The sequence below is a fragment of the Capricornis sumatraensis genome, chromosome 1, assembly GCF_032405125.1.
Source record: "Capricornis sumatraensis isolate serow.1 chromosome 1, serow.2, whole genome shotgun sequence".
In the NCBI taxonomy this organism is placed as follows: domain Eukaryota; kingdom Metazoa; phylum Chordata; class Mammalia; order Artiodactyla; family Bovidae; genus Capricornis; species Capricornis sumatraensis.
The window spans coordinates 6,435,173-6,448,674 of record NC_091069.1 but is presented as its reverse complement, the minus strand read 5'-3'; the positions used below and the strand labels follow the sequence as shown (position 1 = coordinate 6,448,674).

The 13,502-nt window shown below is 57.6% G+C and overlaps 1 protein-coding gene across 1 annotated transcript in view; it reads left to right on the top strand.

Moving 5' to 3' along the window:
- The window catches only part of NCS1 (neuronal calcium sensor 1), a 53,138-nt gene that overhangs the window by 24,696 nt on the left and 14,940 nt on the right, over positions 1-13,502 (top strand). The window contains exons 2-4 of the mRNA XM_068979063.1: positions 1,755-1,779; positions 11,894-12,032; positions 13,288-13,366. Of these exons, the coding sequence (XP_068835164.1) occupies positions 1,755-1,779; positions 11,894-12,032; positions 13,288-13,366 (243 nt within the window). The remainder of the gene's footprint in view (positions 1-1,754; positions 1,780-11,893; positions 12,033-13,287; positions 13,367-13,502) is intronic.

The window sequence follows — 13,502 nt, the reverse complement described above, 5'->3', positions numbered from 1 at the left end:
CAGAGCCTTGAGCTGAGCTCCCTGTGTACGGCAGCTTCCCACTAGCTGTCTGTCTGACACACGGTCGTGGATGTGTGTTAACGCTGCTCTCTCGGTTCGTCCCTCCCTTTCCTTCCCTGTGTCAAGTCTGTTCTCTACTGTCTGCATCTCTATTCCTGCCCTGTAAATAGGTTCCCCAGCGCCATTTCTCTGGATTCCACATGTGTGTGTTAATATATGATGTTTGTTTCCTGACTCTGTATGACAGACTCAGCATTGTGCCCATGTACAGGGCCTCTCCTCCAGCCTCTGGTGGGAGGAGAGTGCCGACAAGGGGGGCTTGGCGGAGTCTTGCCACCTGCCCTAGGAGTCTAACTACCAGGGTCCAGCTGTGGGCCGGTGGCTGAGCCACAGACTCGAATGCAGACTCTCACCCTCCCACTGCACGTCCTGCCGCCCTTTGTGCCTCAGTTTCCCCATCTGCAACCAGGGCAGAGTGGCAGCTTCCCTGGGAGCATTGTCAAGGCAGCTGAACCAAAGCACAGAAGCCCGCCCTGCTCCAGATCGAGGCTCGTGGTGGGTGCTCGGGACTTGGCAGCTGTTATGAGCTTGCTCTGAACGGTTTCTTGAAAAGTGACCTCAATCGAGTCTGATCAGGCACACATGGTGAGGTGGACCCCCTTCGGCCTCCTTCCCACTTCGCTGGGAAGGGATTTCAGTTCTTTTACTCACCTGACCTGCACCCAACACCCACCTTCCTGCCTGTTCACTCATCCATTCATTCTCCAAGTCTGAATTGAGCACATCCGAGTGCCAGGCCTTGTGCTGGGGACTCAGGAGTATTCACACCTGTTCTGATTGAATTCCCAGGACAGCTAGTGTGGTAGGCACTGTAACTGTTATTCCCATTTTACAAACAGGAAAACTGAGGCGTGGAGTGCTGAAGGTACTCTCCCAAGGTCAACCCCTACCCTGGGAATGAGTGAGGCCTTAGAGGTGGTTAGATGTTCTTGTTCAGTGACTTTAGAGAAATTACTGGTTTTGTTCCAACCCGAACTGATTCAGTACTTTTCAGAAAAAAACTTTTTTTTTGTTGTTTATTTCACGGTTCAGTAAAGAATGACTATTTGGGCTCGGCTGGAGGTTCTGCTACTTTATATGGCTTGTTCTAGCTTTTCATTCACGTCTCTGTTCTTGCCTTGCCTGTAAAAAGAACCTGGGGCTGAATGCTTTGAGGGGCTGGAGGGCTGGGTAGAGGAGGGGAGGGTGCTGGGTGCTTCCAGGGTAGAGGAGGGGGTTCAGCCTTTCTGGCATGGCCCTCCATGTGCTGGCAGGGCAGCTGAGTGCCTGGGGACACCAGTGACTTCTCTGACCATCCTGTCCCCAGGGACGCCAGATGGGGACAACTGATCCTCCGCGTTGGCCCGGGCACACAGTCCTGCCTGCCCTGCCCAGGACAGCAGGGAGAGGCCAGCCCCTGCCTGCAAGAGGCTGATCTTGACAGTCCTCCCAGCAGCTCAGTGGATGTCTGGAGGGGATGGGCCATGGTTGCCCCCTGGGGTCAGGATGGTCAGACTGAGACTGCTCACCAGCTGGGGGTAGGGGACGGCAGGCATCTTCTTGTTCAGAGCTGGCTGGTGTCCAGAAATGTCCAGACATGGGCAGAATGGCCATGGGTGGGGGCGGAGAGGGCAACAAGGAGGCTCCCTTGTGTCTGTCTGTGCCCTAGGACACCTCCCTGAGCTAAAAGGCCACTTTTCTCTTTTCTCTTGCAGTTACCGAGAAGGAAGTCCAGCAGTGGTGAGTAGCTGCGTTTTCCCAAAACTGCTGGGTGGGTTGGGAGTGTTGGCTTCGTGCTGATGGGCCGGCAGCCCAGCTGCCCAGGACAGGGGCACATGGAGGGCCCTCTGAGAGCAGCTTATCCACAAACAGGTCCAGGCAGCCTTGGGTTCAGATTCCTTTGTTCACAAGGAACTAACTTGGATCCAACTGAACTGTGGTTGGGGGTGGTGGTGGGTTGGTGGTGACCTCATGCCTCGGATGGCATCTCTGAGGACCACCAGTGTTAATTTCAGACCCTGCTCACCCGAGGAGGGGGTTTGAACCAGAAGCAAGTCAGGAAACTGGATCCCAGGCCCAGCTTTCTCACTGGATTGTCACATGGTCTTGAGAAGTCTCTTCCCCTCTCTGGGGTTCAGCCACTCTCTCTAATAAAGTGATTGAATAGATTGGATCAAGGATGGTAGATAGTTTTCTTCTTGGATGCCAGCTCTGATCAGTCCACAGTAGCTGCCTGGACTGCTGTGTTAAGGAGGATTTGGAGGCCGTAAGTCATGGAGCAAATGGAAGGTATAGCAGTGAGGCATCAGTGAGGTCTGTGATGGATTCGCGATGCCTGCCCCGGGGTGGGGAGAGGAGAGTGGTGTACTGTCTGCTACTGCAGAATGTGGAGCCCCCAGGGGAGGCTCCCTGTTAGGTGAACCTGAGTTGGGGGTGGATAGGTGAGCAAGGAGGGGAGCTTGGAGACCTTCTAGAAAGTTTGGTGGCTTAGAGTCCCAGCCTTGCCTCTTCCCATCTCTTTGGCCTCTGAGCCTCCGTTTCCCCATGTAGGAATAATGAGGGATTGAAGTGGCAGTCCCTGTAAAGGTCAGAACACAGGGCCCAAGGGCTGACAGCTGTTGACAGTTGTCTTCCGGCCACTGTTCAGACATGCACTCCATCACAGTAGGCCGCGGAGGCCACACCTGGGAAGGTCGCAGGCCACGAGACTCCTGGGGGAGCCCTTGGCAGCCTACACCGCCCGGACCCTCAGTCCAGGCGGCAGAGGGGGAGAGCTGTGGCTACCCTGCCCAGCTCGGGTGACCCCTTCCCAGAGACCCCAGCCAGGTGGGCAGCCCCTGGGTGGTGAGCTGACTGCAGGGATGGAGGGTGGGCGGGAGCAATGCCGCCTCGTCCTTCCTTCCCCACGTCCTCGGCCCTGACAGGTGGGCCTGACCCACCCCTGACCTCATTTTCCACTTCGCCACTCCCCTAGGTGGGCGTCCAGAAATGCTCCTGCTTCTAGGTCTTATCCTCCAGGCTCACCCTCCTGGATCGCCTCACCCCGCCTTCCCGCTGAGTTTCTCTCGCTTAAAGCCCCTTTGTGGGGACTTCCCTGGTGGTCCAGTGGCTGAGACTCCGAGCTCCCAAGGCAGGGGGTTCCGTCCTTGGTCAAAGAACTAGATCTCACATGCGACAATGAAGAGCAAAGACCCTGCATGCCTCGACTAAGACCCCGTGCAGCCAAGCAAAGCAAACGAATATATAAGTATAAAAGCCCCTCATGGCTTCTTACTGCACTTAGCATAAAGGCCCAGCCCCTTGCCTGGCTCTCAAGGCTCCCCGAAGTCTCTGGCCTCACCTGCTGGCTCACCAGGCACCAGCCATACCAGGCTGCCTCCTGCCTCAAGGCCTCCGTCCCTGCTATTCCCTCAGCCCCAGATCTTGGCATCTTTGCTGCAGCGTCACCTCGTGGGAGAGGTCACACTGACCACCCTCCCTGTCTCTCCAGCCCGGCCCAGGGTGGTCTTGTCTGGGGCTGACTTTCACCAGCTGCTCCACAGAAGAGGAGCCAGGCCCAGGGTCTTCTGTGACTCTGTGCTGGTCCTGGGCCACGCAGTGAGCAGAAGCAGAGCTGGGCAGGTGCCAGGTCCCCCCAGGCAGGCCCGGATCCCAGGTGGTCAGGAGCGCAAAGCAGGCCACAGTGATGCGAGGCTGGGCTGGGCCACGTGGGCTCTCGCTGCCCACCTGGCTTCATGTTGGTCGCCCCCTTGGCTGCCCCCAGCTCTGTATTCGCAGAGAGGAAGAGGCTGGGGGCTCAGGGAGGTGGGGCTGGTGTGAGGTCTGGGTCCACAGCCGTCCCCTTGACCATCTTGACCAGCTCATTTCCTGCCCTGAGCTCCATTCACCACAGTGGAAGATTGAAGACCTCGATGGGGGCTGAGTAGGAGACCGCAGACAGTGGTGCCCAACCTTTTTGGCCCCAGGGGGACATTTCACGGGAGACCGTTTTCCCATGGACCGGGAAGCAGGGGGATGGTTGGGGGATGATTCAAGCACATTCCATTTATCATGCGCTTTATTTCTAATCTGATGCTGCCGCTGACCAGACCAGAGGTACCGGTCTGCAGCCCAGAGGTTGGGGACCCCTGCCGTAGCAGGCCCCAGGCCCTTACAGTCGATTGTGACATCGTGGTCACCTGGAGAGTGAGGGGAACATGATCCCCAATGGGAGCAACAGGGCGTAAATAGTGGCCCCGAGACGGTTTTGTGATGAGAATGCGCAGAGAGAGCAGCAGATGGGGAGGAAACTGGCCAGAGGCTGGTAGTGGGTGTGCCGGGGGTGGTGGCCTCACGGATTATGGGTATTTTCTTTCTCTTGCATTTTCTATTTTATAAGTTTTCCATAACGCTTTTTATTATGTCTATAATAACCAAACAGCCTGATGGCATTGTAACAGAGACGGTGGGTGAGGCAGGAAGAATTCTGCAGCCGCCTTGACAGGGCCAGCTGTCAGTCCTGGATCCTTGTCCGCAGTCGCAGCCCTGGGTCAGGAGGCTGCCTCTCCTTAACATCCGTGGGCACCTCCTGTGGGCCAGGTGCTTAAAACAATGCCGTGAGGTCAGGCTAGGAGCAGCCCATTTTACAGATGAAGAAACTGAGGCTCTGAGACACTTGCCTGGGTCACCCAGCTGTGTGTGTGTGTGTGTGTGTGTGTGTGTGGAGTCTGAGTCCAGCTTGCTGGCCTCCGTGGCCAGGGGTACAGGGGCTCAGCCCTGCCCGCTCTGGCTTTGGGAAATCCTACAAAGCGGAGGGCTGTGGAGGGTGGGAGGGTGAGAGGACTTAGAAGGGGGAGGGGAGAGGTGCAGGGAAGAGGTCCCAGCCGCAGGGATGTCTGTGAGCCCCTCCTCCGGATCGTCTGAAGGCTGGTCTCCAGGGAGCTGGGCGGGGAATGCCATGGGAAAGGAGGTGTTTGAAAAGATAATGGAGAGAGTTTGCCAGGGATGCTGCGGCAGGCAGTCCCAGCTGCGTTTGGCTGACTGCAGCTGGGGGTTATGCTTTCTTCTTCATCCACCTATTTATTTCCCACTTTTCACACTGCAGAAGGCAGCGTCCGCCACACTTAACCCTTGGCAGGGAGGTGGGTGGGTATGGCAGGGCTCGCTTCAAGCTGGGTCCCAGAGGACAAGGCTCTGTGGGATCTGAGAGCAGCGGATCCCAGGAAGGCCTGGAAGGCCGGGGCCTTGGGGAATGAGGCCCTGGTGGCCTTGGGGCCGCGGCGCCTGCAGAGAATGGGAAGCTGAGCTGGACTCGGACCCGCGGGTCGTGGCCGGTGTTCATTCATTCACTCATCACTCATTCATTCATTCATTCATTCACACCCTCATTCACTCATTCATTCACTCACTTCCTCATTCCTCCACCCACTCACTCATTCATTAATTCATTCTCATTGCTCCTTCACTCCTTCATTCACCCATTCATTCATTCATTTGGTCATGCCCTCATTCACTCATTCATTCCCTACTCTCATTCGTTGGCTCACTTTCATCCACTCACTCCCTTATTCACATTCATTCACCCGCTCGCTCATCCTGCACTCACTCATTCATTCATTCATGCCCTCATTCACTCCCTTATACCTTCGTTCATTTGCTCACTTCCTCATTCACTCATTCATGCCCTACTCGCATTTATTGGCTCACGTTCATTCACTTACTCCCTTGTTCCTTCAGTCATTCACCCACTCCCCCTTTCCTTCACTCCCTCATTCATTCATTCATTTGTTGGTCCATTCATTCAATAACTCTTTACTGAGCACCTAATCTGTGCCAAGCACCTTCCCAGCGCCAGGGGCAGTAGGGACTGGGGGAGACGAGGCGCTGGAGTCTCCCAGGGGACCCAGGCTGGCGCAGTGGGGGGGCAGACACAGGCTGGTGCCACGGTGGGAGGCATACAGGAAGGAGTGTTTTGTAAGTGGCATTCAGCCTGCAGTGTTTTTATGAAATGACAGATTTCTCTTCCTTCCCTTTCCCTCTTAAAGAGGCGTCAGAAGGCAGTTGTCGAATCTAGGCTTTTCTTCGCTCATCTCCACCCTGTCATGGAGAGCTGACTCTCAGGTACAGTCAGCCTCGTCAGACGCCTGTGCTCTGGTGGCTGGAAACCACGTGTGCGGAGCTCCAGGGCAGGGCTGTGTCCCGGATTTGATTCCATGGCTTCTCCTCCGATTCCTAAAGAGTTAAGACCCCTGCTCTGAGACAAGATTGTGTGAGGACGCTTCGTGCCTCCCCCCTCCCCCGACCTGACCTTCACCAGCATCCACGCCAGGACTTCTGTCGCTTCCACCATTGGGCTGGAACCAGGCAGAAGGCGCCCAGGAAAATAGGCCGTGGAGGTTTTGGGCCACGGCTGGTGACTGGCACACACAGAGGTGGTGGTGGGGCTCCACCTCGGGGCCCCCGTTTGCCCACTGTGCGACTCGCTAGGCATTTACAGAGCCCCTGCTGTGTGTCTTGGGCTTCCTGTGTAGCTGAGTCGGTAAAGCATCTGCCTGCAACATGGAAGACCTGGGTTCAGTTCTGGGTTGGAAAGATCCCCTGGAGAAGGAGACGGCAACCCACTCCAGTATTCTTGCCTGGAGAAGCCCATGGGCCCTATCGGGCTGCAGTTTGTGGGATCGCAAGAGTAGGACATAGCGCTCTATTCATTGTTTTGCTGTGTGTCAGAACAACCTGCAGATTCAGGGTGAACTGGAAGATGTGAGGTTCCTGCCTCAGTAGACTCTGCAATGCACTCACTGGCCTGTCTTCACAGAGGCTACGGGCACCATTGCGAGGCCCAGGCCAGGGACAGGGTGCTGTGAGTGTGTGTGCTGGAGCCTGGCTCTGTCTGGGGTGGGCAGAGAGGGCTTCTCTAGGAAGCACTGAAGCTAAGAACAAAAGGGGGAAGGAGGAGGCAAGGAGTGTGCTGGGCTGAAGAAATGCCATGTGGCGGCCCTGAGCCAAGAGGAGATATAACAGCTCCCAGCCTCAGTTTCCCCATCTGTACAATGGGTGTAATAATCCCCACTTCCTGGGTTTGTTGGGACAATTTGGTGAAATGGTGCCTGGAAATCACATAGCCTCATGTCTATGCATGCGTGCTAAGTCACTTCAGTCATGTCCGACTCTTTGCCACCCTATGGACTGTAACCCGCCAGGCTCCTCTTTCCATGGAACTCCCCATAGAAGAATACTGGAGTGGGTTGTCATGCCCTCCTCCAAGAGATCTTCCCGACTCAGGGATCAAACCTGCATCTCCTGTGGTTCCTGCATTGCAGGTGGATTCTTTTACTGCTGAGCCACCTGGGGAGCCCAGGTCCCTGTTGTTAGGAATCCTGGACCACTGGAAGGCAGACACTGGGGAAGACCCTCTCTCTGCTCTGTGGGGCTCCCCGGAGACCTTCTAGTCCTCTGGTCGTCCACTGAAGTAGCTCTGCCCCAGGGGAGATGTTGGCATTGTCTGGAGACACCTTGGGTTGTCATAACTTGGGGTGGGGATGCTTCTGGTATCTAGCAGGGAGAGGCCAGGGAGGCCATCAAATATTCTATCTCTTTGGACAGGCCCCCACGACCAAGAATCGTCTGACTCCAGATGTCAATAGTGTTGGTGGAAAACCCTGATCTAGTCTAAGCCATTTATTTTACCAGCAGAGAAACTGTGGGAGCTTGCGGGAAAGGGCCTTCCTCGGGCCCCTCTTACAGTGAGACATGATGAGCCAGGACTGGAGCACAGGGCGGACTCTGGAGCAGGTTTCCAGGCAGCTGTATGTCTGAAGCAGAGAGAGAGGGGTGGTGGGGAGAGAGGGAGGAAGCCCTGGGCCTGTTGGAACCTGAGCCAGGGCCGAGGATGGGGGCGCAGTCACGTACGTCTCTTGTTATCCTGGGATGGAATTCCTGGGCAGGAACTCGGTTATTAAGCAGCAGCTCCCTTGCGTGCCCGCTGTGGGGAGGGGGTGTGTGCCTGGGGTGTGTGTCCCGGCTCTGCCAGCCAGGGGTGCTGAGCTGCACCTCAGAACCGGACCTTGGCAGGAAGTCCTGATCTCAGAGCCATGAGGGCTTGAAGAGCAAATTCAGGGCCCTAGGGGCCACTGGAGCATCTGGGCCCAGACTCCTCTCTTCTTCAGCGAGACAGGGTGCCCCCATCTTCTGATGACGGGGTTACAGTGTTTGGAGAGCAAGCACTTGCCTTTACCTGCAGCTTGGCTCACAGGAGAGGCGGATGAAGAGCGAGCCTGGGAGGCAGGAGTCCCGGGACTGAGCCCTGTGTCTGCTGTGTGGCCTTGGGCCAGTCTCTCTCCCTCTCTGGGCCCCCAGTTTCCCATCGATCCATGGCAGGGTGGGAGCGTACCCGTAGTTCTCTAACCATCTGCCTGGAGTTCTCAGATTCTGACCAGGGTCTCCAGGGCTCTGGAAGAATGCCCGTGACACCTCGGCTCTTTTTATTTATTTTATTTGTGTTTATTCATTCATTCATTCATCCAGCTCATTCATTGAGCTCAGTGGACGGGGCACGAGGAGGGGGCAGGCCTGGCGCCAGGACGTGATGACCCACATGGGGCACAGCAGGCCCTGGAGACCCAGATGGGGGCCACACTTCCCCTAGTGTCCCCCAGCGCCTCCCATTTCCCCCCAGGGGGCTGTGAGCCCCCGTTACGTGCAGGCCCTGGGCCAGGCACGTGGGCACCGTGGCGTCAGGGAGTTCGCAGTCGGATGGGGGACACAGCCTGAAGGTATGCGTGGTACAGTGTGGTTCCTGCTGCCCTGGGGTCTTTCTAGGGCTAGGGGAGCAGATGAGCAGTGCGGCCCCTGGGGGGGCCCGGGCAGACTTCTGGAAGGAAGCTGGGACCTGGTGGATAAGTGCGTTAGCCAGGCGAAGAGGAGGAGAAGAAGGTGTTTTTTTCAGGCCCAGGGACCCGCAGGTCCGAAGGCTGGGAGGGTGGCTGGCATGGCCAATTCTGGAAAGTGCCGCAGGATGTGGAATATGGGCCTGGCGGGGGACAGTGGGCAGGGGAGGCTGGGCCATTGGGCCGGGGTGGGGCTGCTGCTGATGGCACCAAGGGGGCTGGGCCCCGCAGGGACAGGGACAGTCTCTGCCAGGGAAACAAGACACCCACCCCCAAGCCCAAGGTTTCCCACTGAGGCCAGCCTCCCTGTACCCCCCGGGAAAGCTGCAGGGCCCCCACTGCCAGCGCCCCCTGCAGGCTCACGTAGCACTGCCAGCTCCCCGCCCACTGCCCTGGCTTCCCCTCCCAGGGGCCAGGCAGCCCCAGGGACCGGGCCAGGAGAAGGCTTTGGGCACCTTCGGGTCTCTCTCTGTTGTTTTTAATAATTGTTTAGAATCACTCGAGTAACACACAGCCCCCTGGGGGGAAATGGGAGGTGCTGGGGGACACCAGGGGAAGTGTGGCCCCCATCTGGGTCTCCAGGGCCTGCTGTGCCCCACGTGGGTCATCACGTCCTGGCGCCAGGCCTGCCCCCTCCTTGTGCCCAGGGACCCATCCTGGCCCAGAGCTGAGGGTCACAGACCAGGCCTCAGCTCTGAAATGCTCCTCCCTAGCTCTCCATCCTGGCCCAGGCATGGAGATTTCTGCCTGGAACACACACCTGGGAAGGATACTTTGTCGGGGGGACTGGCCCTTTCCTGGTCCCTGCTGTGGGAGGGGCCCTGGCCTCAGTGCCTTCATCTGTGAAGTGGGGTCACTGAACCCACTGAGCGGGGCTGAGGGGCGACTGCAGGAGGAACTGTCCACGAAGGCTTAGGCTAGCGCCCAGCATGGGGCTGTTGTCAAAGGTAGTGAGACGGGGCAACTGAGCCTGTACCGCCTCCCTGGGCCTCTGGCCCCTCAAGGTGCCCCAGGGGGTGGGTGGGAGGGCACATGGAGGCCCAACCTCCTTTATGACCCCTTGCTTGTGATGGGCACTGCCTATGATGAGAACTCACACTAGCCAGACCCAGAGCCCTGCTCCATCTCCTGGCTTCCTCCCGGCCTCTCCTTCACCCTTGAAGGAACGCTGACATGTTTGCAAGAGTCTTGTCTTGCTTTCTTTCTGATGTCTGACCTCAATCACTTAGGTCCCAGGCTTCCCTGGTGGCTCAGATGGTAAGGAATCTGCCTGCAATGCAGGAGACCCAGGTTTGGTCACTGGGTGGGGAAGAGCCCCTGAAGAAGGGAATGGCTACCCACTCCAGTACTCTTGCCTGGAGAACCCCATGGACAGAGGAGCCTGGCGGGCTACGGTCCATGGGGTCCCAAAGAGTCAGACACACCCGAACGACTAACACTTTCACGATTGCCAAGGCCCCCTCCTCCCTGTGCCTTGCACGTCCCTTCCCCCAGCCCAAGCCCCTCAGATTGTTCTCCAAGGGTCGGGGCACTGTGGCTTCCCCACAGGTTCCCGGTCGGCCCCCAGTCACGCATCTCCAGTAACTTTCCCAGGACCTGATCGGAGAGTGGCCCCAGTAGACTGGAGCAGTGTGGGGCAGCTGGGGACATCTTCAGGGCTGGTGTCTCTGAGCATCTGACCCTCTCAGTGGATACTTCATACCCTGCCTCAGCTCCAGTCTAGGCTGCGAGGTCTTGCAAATCTCTCCATGATGGAGCCTCAGTTTCCTCATCTTTAAAATGGCCTTGGGAACTCCTTGGCAGTCCAGGGGTTAGGACTCTGCACTTTCACTGCCAAGGGCTGGGATTCAGTCCCTGGTCGGGGAACTGAAATACCACATGCCACACCATAAAAAAGAAATGGTGGGAGGGCCATCCTCCTAATACTTTGCTCATGGGCCTGTTTGGGTGTCCCAAGAGAATCAGGTTTGCAAAGCTCCCAGCAGACAGTGGCTGAGTGGAGGTAACAGCTGGTAGCCGATAAAAGCTGATCCGTCTCTCTACCCCCATTTGTGCTGGGAATCCTTCTCAGAGGAGGGTATGTCCTGGCTGGAGTTGCCAAGCTCCATGCAGGAGCCAGCTGGTGAACTGATTTAAAAGAGCACTGAGGTCATGATACTAAAGATCCTGCCATCGATTATTTTTTATGTCCAGCCCTGTGCCAAGGATGCTGTCAGCATCTCGCACAGTCCCTGCATGACGGATGTGACAGCTGTCCCTGTTCGTAGAGGAGACGAGTCAGGCTCAGGGAGGTGAAGCCGCTTGCCCGAGGACGCACAGCCCACAAATGGCAGACCCAGGATGAGGGCTGTGAAGCCATGTTGCCATCAGCTGGCCGGCTGTCTGGAGGGTCCCGTGCTGGGCCCTGGGAATGCAGGGTGGACAGGTCCAGTTGGGACCCCCCGAGGTGCCCTGGGAGATTGCTGGGCTCCTCCTGCATTGCTTACCCAGTTCCCTGGGAACAGAGGCAGGGAAGCGGGTGTGTGCACACAGGAGGGGGTGCAGGCATGTGGGAGGAGCCAGCTGCTAGGCCCCAGATGGTGGCTCTGCCCACCAGCGCCACCAGCCTGCCCTGCTCTAGGAGGGGCTCAGTGGAGAAGGTGGGGGAGGCGGGAGTGCCTTGCGCAAGAGTGAGGCTTCGAGGAGGTTGTTTGTATGAGTTTTGTGTTAGGCGCCTGTGTGGAGCGGGGGGCTGAGTGGCCATGTGACTCCTACCCACTGGGAGAGATGAGGCTCAGAGAGGTATGGCCACCTTTTGCCAGTCACACAGCTAACGAGAGGCAGGGGTGGGATGACCCCAGGCCTATGATGTCCAGGTCTGTGCTCACGACCCCATGTGACGCAGTTTCCCAGAACAGGCCCTCCGGCTTCTGGGGCGCTGGGCAGGAGCTCCCAGCAGGTGGTGATGCTGGAGTCTCCTTCACCGTCTCTCGCCTGGCCTCTACCTCCAGGTACAAGGGCTTCATCAAGGACTGCCCCAGTGGGCAGCTGGATGCAGCAGGCTTCCAGAAGATCTACAAGCAGTTCTTCCCATTTGGGGACCCCACCAAGTTCGCCACGTTTGTTTTCAATGTCTTTGATGAGAACAAGGTGAGCTGGGGATTGATGGGTCCTGCACCAGCCCGGAGTCCCCTCCCACCCACCCCCCAAACCAGCCCAGAGTCCCCTCCATCCTCCACAACCAGCCCACAGTCCCCTCCTTCCTGAGGCGTCTCCACATCCACGCTCACCCACCGATGTTCCCTTCGGAGAAGAAACACATACACACAGATGCACACACGTGCATGCACACACACACGAACACGTGCACTCGTATTGCACACAAATGCCTGCGCGTGTGTACGCTGCATGAGCTCCAGTGTGCACAAGGCACCTGCAGAGATCCACGTACGCACACACATACCATCCACACAGACATGCGTGTATACACACATGCATGCATATACATCTGCTTTGACCCTTTTCTTACAAGGACAAAATACAAATGCCTCCAGGGATGATAATAGGATTTGTAATCGTAACACACACTTACTGAACCCTTACGAGCATTGTTTTTACCGAGACCTTACAGCCGACTACCAGAAAAGGATGCCTTTTAATTACCCCCGTTTAGCAGATGAGGAAACCGACAGTCATATACTATGAGATCCTTTGTGCCTGGCTTCTTTCACTGAGCATGACGTTTTCAAGGCTCATTCGCGTTGTAGTGCGTCCACCCCTGTGCCCCAGGCGATGGCCACCCGGACAGTCGGCATATACCTACCGTTGGGGCATCTGCAGTCCTCCGGACTCCATCCCACGCCGGCATATTTCCTGGCTTCCCCCGTGTTTGTGGTGGATGTGCTGTCACTTGTTTCCACGCTCCACACTGTCGGGTACTCAGGCTTGTTTCTGCTCTTTCATACCCTGGCTTTCTCCGCAGGCTGCCTGGCCCTGGGAAGAGCTCCAGTGGCCTCTCCGGGGTCTCAGTGTCCTCAGCTGTAAACCAAATAGGATCGAACAGTCCAGAGCCCCGCCTGCTCCTCAAACCTCTGAGCCTGTGGTTCTAGGCTGAGGAGAAGGGGGTTCTGGCGGCCCCTGTGCTGTGCTGATGGAGCCGCTGGCTGTTCCTTCCACCAGCTGTGGGGTCAGGCCCTCCCCCTGGCTCTCCCTGTCGCTGTCCCTCCTACTGGCCTGTCCCATTTCTAGTCCTCCCCTCCCCCATCTTCTCTGAACCTCATCCCTTCCCTCCCGTGCTCTGCTCTTGGGGGTCTGGTACCTGCTGCCGTCCGTCCGTCACCATCCGTCGGAGAAGGGGCCTGACCAGCATTAACCGAGGCCACGCCCGCCTTTCTCTCTCCCGCAGGACGGGCGGATTGAGTTCTCTGAGTTCATCCAGGCACTGTCGGTGACCTCAAGGGGAACCCTGGATGAGAAGCTGCGGTGTAAGTCCTGCTCCCTGGCGGTCCCAGGCTGGAGGGAGGCCAAACATCGGGCCCAGGCCGTCTGCCCGGGGCTGACAGTGGCACCGATGTCCTGTCCTTCCAGGTCAGAGGCGGTTTCCCAGGGGTGCCCAGGCAG